The 4,727-nt window shown below is 38.6% G+C and overlaps 1 protein-coding gene across 1 annotated transcript; it reads right to left on the reverse strand.

Annotated features, from left to right (window-relative positions):
• Nucleotides 1-1,401: 1,401 nt before the first annotated feature.
• On the reverse strand, nucleotides 1,402-4,241 carry LOC141134880 (toll-like receptor 12). The gene has a single exon (XM_073624310.1). The coding sequence runs from the start codon at nucleotides 4,239-4,241 to the stop codon at nucleotides 1,428-1,430; it is 2,814 nt and encodes a 937-aa protein (XP_073480411.1). The 3' UTR covers nucleotides 1,402-1,427.
• Between the last annotated feature and the right edge of the window lie 486 nt (nucleotides 4,242-4,727).

A 4,727-nucleotide genomic window follows, 5' to 3' on the forward strand; every position in this document is an offset into this window, starting at 1 on the left:
TTACTCCCCTGCCAGAATGGGGATCTGTCTGTTTACATACACAGATCCCCATTCTTCCTCTTTGTGGAGCGATCACGAGTGGCCGGCGGACATTGCAGCCACCGGCCATGCGCATCGGCTTCAGGGCCGCAGCTGCACGCGTGCGTGCCCCCTAGAGCTCTTAAAGCGGCTGACGTACACCTACGGCGATTCGTGCAGCTGCGCCAACCTGCCGCAGTATATTGATGGCAGCTAGTCAGCAAGTGGTTAAAGTCTTATTATACATAGTAAGGACCAACCTACCCCTGTCCCCTCCTACTGTGGCGAATACTTGTGGCCAACCTGTCCCTCTTCTTTCCTGCCATACCTGTTCCGAAAACAGCTTTGAAGGAGATGGCTGATTCATAACGGAAGCTTGTCTTGACTATGAGCACAGTCCCAAGACAGGCAACGGTAAGAGGAAGGCAGAGGGAGTAGGCATGTTTCAGGCTCTGCATTCCTCTTGCTGTTGCTTGCCTTGGGAAAGTGCTCACAGTCAGAACAAACGTCAGCTATAAAACAGCCATCTCTTAGCTGTCTTCAGATAACCCCCAGCAGGAAAAAGGGATATGCTTGGACCTTTTAACTAGGGTTAGAAAGCACATAGAAACATGGGGAAAAAAGTACTACATGTACTCTTTACAATAAGGGACAGAACTGTAAAAAATTATGATAGCTCTTTTTCACAGGCTAACTCTATCTTTTGCATACGAATGTATACCCCTGGACACATTCAATCTACATTCATGGGGGTGTGTAAAAATATGCAGATTTCTGAGCAAGAAAACATAAAGACACATTGGGGTTGATTAACTAAAAGCAAATAGACTATGCACTCTGCAAGTGCAGTTGCTCCAGAACATAGTAAATGAGCAGAAGCTCTGCTGACTTCCATCATCTAATCATATGCAACCAAAAATGCTGTTTTTTTTTTTTTTTTTCCTTGGCCGTGATTGGGTACTCTTTGCAAAGTGAAGCTTTAGCTCATTTACTAAGCTCTGAAGCAACTGAACAGTCTACAGGCATACCCCACTTTTAAGTACACAACGGGGTTTATTTACTAAAGCTAGAAAGTGCAAAATCAGGCTCACTTCTGTATAGAAACCAATGAGCTTCTAACCCCAGCTTGTTCAATTAAGCTTTGGTAATAAAACCTGGCAGTTCATTGGTTTCTATGCAGAAGTGAGCCTGATTTTGCACTTTCTAGCTTTAGTAAATAAACCCCATTGTGTACTTAAAAGTGGGGTATGCCTGTATTTGCCTTTAGTAAATCAACCCCATTGCATGTCACTTACATGTCTTCAAAATGAAGGTGAACAGATTATGAGGCATGACAATGCTCTAATGGCTGATGATGCACTCAAGCCAAAGATGACTGACAGTAATTCACAGTTAAAAATTAACTTTTTTTATGTGAGCTTTCTTCCAGACTTAGCGATCACTTTACGTAATCTTGCCCAAAATAGCTGTTGCCTATTCTCATGATCTGGCCAGTCCAGATAGGTCTTTTTATTCAAAAGCTTAGTCAGTCTATGGTAATATTGCAGCTCTTCTCTAGAGATCTTATCAAGGAATATTAGAATCAAAGAATCCTTGCTCTCGGTTAGTAGCTTGTACATTGCCATCCTCATTTCTAGGGAACACCAATTACTCTGCAGGTAATTATGGGTAATAATACAGACCGTCCATCTGCTGTTATAGATACTGTCCATAATGTTCTCCACAATGTCTCTGCCGACCTCAAAATCCCGGTTATGGATACACACTTTTAAGAATTGAGGACCCTTCTGCTCCAGGTTGGGAAGAAGTTGCTCTGTGACCCATAGTTCATCGTTTGTGTTGTAAGACACAAAAACATCATATTCGCACTTTTCTTTGTGCTGGAGCCTGTGGTTCAGCCAGAATTTAACTGTGTAGACTAAGTATAGAATATACCACCGGATACTTTCATGGAAAAGAGATAGGCACATAAGCAACAGTGTGCACAAAAAACTCAGTACAAACATTATAAAATCTAAATCACTCCGACAACTGTTATTTAAGAAAAATATAAAATTCATGCTGACGTCCTTGATGATACATTTTTGATGGTAAAAATCAATGGCGGACACACGTGTGTTAGATTCCAGCCATGAGAGAAATCCATTGAACTTACAACTACAGGGAAAAGTTGTCTGCAAAAAATAAATGTACTTCAATTTGGGCATTGAATCAAATACAATGGACTCAACCTCTTGCATGTTCTGATTTTCAATAATGAGAAATTCCAGATCCTGTAAATCACTAAAAACCTCCTTGGAATCCAAACAATCGATTCCAGCATTCTTTAAATGCAAAACTTTGAGATGCGATAGTCTTTGAAAAATTGTATTGATGTTTATCTGATTATATTTAATGATTTTATCAGTATCGTGCAAATAAAGGAACTTTAATGATGGTACGTCTTTCAACGAGTTGATAATAGCACTATCATTAAAAATATCCCGTGGGTTTCCAGAGTAATACAGTTTTTCAAGTTTTGTAAAACTGGCAAGTGGGCTCCACTGTGCATCAGTATTTATAAATTGGACAGTGTTTTTCAAATGTAATTCTTTAGCTTCAGAGAATGCAACACAACTGAGGACTATGTCGTGTGAATCTATTTGTAAGCTCTCAAGTAAAGGAAATGCATCTAAAACATCCTCTCTCAAGTCGAAAATTTTGGTCTTTACTGAGATATTTCTTAAGGACCTTCGTATAAATTTCCACCAATAGGAATCAACATTATAATTATAGGTTACCTTTATATCTTTAAGAAAGACATTTCTAAAAGCTCGTGAATTAAATGTACTGACCACATTTTCATATAAATTTAAATGTCTTACCAAAAACAAGTTTGAAAATGTGAATTCGCCAATTTTGAATAGGTTGTTATGCTGAAGATTCAAAAGCTGTAATTGATCCAAACCATCAAAGGCCAAGTCATCGATGTAATTAATTTTGTTGCTCTCCAGGGATAAACTCTTAAGTTCTTTTAAGCATGCAAACTGTAACTTCTGTAGCCTAAGTAAATAGTTAAAAGATGCATTTAAATAAACCAGCTTCAATGTTGGCACAGATTCGTTTTTGCAAAATGTTAAACTTTCCAGGTTATTATATGATAAATCCAGTTCCAATAAATCATGTAATTTTTGCATTTGTTTTACCCCAATCTTATCCAAGTCATTGCCCGATAAATTTAACTTCTTTAAGTTTTTACAGGAGCCCCAGGAAGTGTTAATTTTATATATCCAGGAAAACATGAGAAGAAGTTCCTCCACTTTTAAATGGGATGCACTAGCACAGATATAAAATATATCAAGACCAGTGTTTTGAACTGAAACTGTTTTGATTGTCTTGATACCTGATTCATAGAGGTCTTCAATTTCAAGGCCACTACTGTGAGAGGAAAAAAGCTCCAGGTGTGGAAAGTTGCAGAGAGACTTAGGTTGAATGATGGCTAATCGATTGTTGCTTAGGTCAAGGTGGCTGATGTTGAAATCTACAAACTCTCCATAACTTGTAGAATTTTGAGAAGTAAGACAATCAGCTGTTCTAAGTTCTGCAATCTTATTACTAATTACAGAGAGTTTTTTTAAGTATTTGAATGTTCCTAGTGATGCTGTTACATCAGATAGATAACCGATGTTGTTATCTTCCAATATAAGATTGTCCAAAAGATGAAGATGGTTGAATAGTGAAGAGTTGAATGTTGATAGGTGTATATAAGATATTTTCAGTTCTCGCAGTGAATTTAATCCATAAAATGTATCCTTATGGAATGTAATGTTATTAGCTGTAGATTCTGCCTCGATCCAAAGAGTGGTTAGTTGAGGAAGACCGCTGAAGGTACCAGGTTGGAGTTCAACATCCCTTGTTACTATGTAGAGAGCATTCAGTCTTGTGAATCGAGCGAAGGCTCCAGTTTCCAGGGTCGCTCCACAATATTTCTTTAGGCAAAGCCAATCTGTTTTCAGTGGGGTGTCTTTCAGAGCCGTGTGAAGTTTTTCCACCTGGTCACAATGGACTGCAATGGAAAAATTTAATTTCTCGAATTTCCCACATCTGTCAAACTTCAGATCCATGAACTGTGCATAATATTTCTTTTCAAGAACCTGACAGTTCTGTCTTAGCACAGACTGGCAAAAAGAACAAGCAGAAATCAAGTAGAGAAGCCGTGAGAAAACCAAGCTGGAGATATTCATGATGACTGTTTGTGGTTGGTATGTAGAGCCAACTATGAAAATGTATTAGCTGACATAGAGACTTGAATAGTGTATAGAATATTAATTTGACCACACTTCCCTTCATAAGCATACATTAAAACCAACATGTCAAGTAAAAAACACTAAGAGGAAATAGATGCAGAAAATGTTTAAGGTATGTTTCAAGTCTCGTGAATATAAATGTTTGCAGTAGAAACCGTTTGTTGCAATATGCTCTCTGCTAAATATAGTCAGAATGCCATCCTTACACACAGCAAAAGCATTTTGGTGCCATGTTGCTTGTTTTGCCAATTAGCATTGGCTCTGGAACTAGGGAGGCCCTATCAAATGGGAGGCCGATCAACCACAGCTCAAGGAACCCCTAGCAACCTTTGGAGGAACCCACAGAACCTGGGTTGAGAATGGCTGCTATAGAGAAAAGAAGTCAAGTGGTTTTACATCCACTGATACTTAAAGCAGACCTTC

Source organism: Aquarana catesbeiana, linkage group LG03 (genome assembly GCF_042186555.1).
Source record: "Aquarana catesbeiana isolate 2022-GZ linkage group LG03, ASM4218655v1, whole genome shotgun sequence".
Lineage (NCBI taxonomy): Eukaryota > Metazoa > Chordata > Amphibia > Anura > Ranidae > Aquarana > Aquarana catesbeiana.

Coding starts and splice junctions, on each gene's coding strand:
- LOC141134880 (XM_073624310.1), bottom strand. CDS start 4,241: ATGAATATCTCCAGCTTGGTTTTCTCACGGCTTCTCTACTTGATTTCT.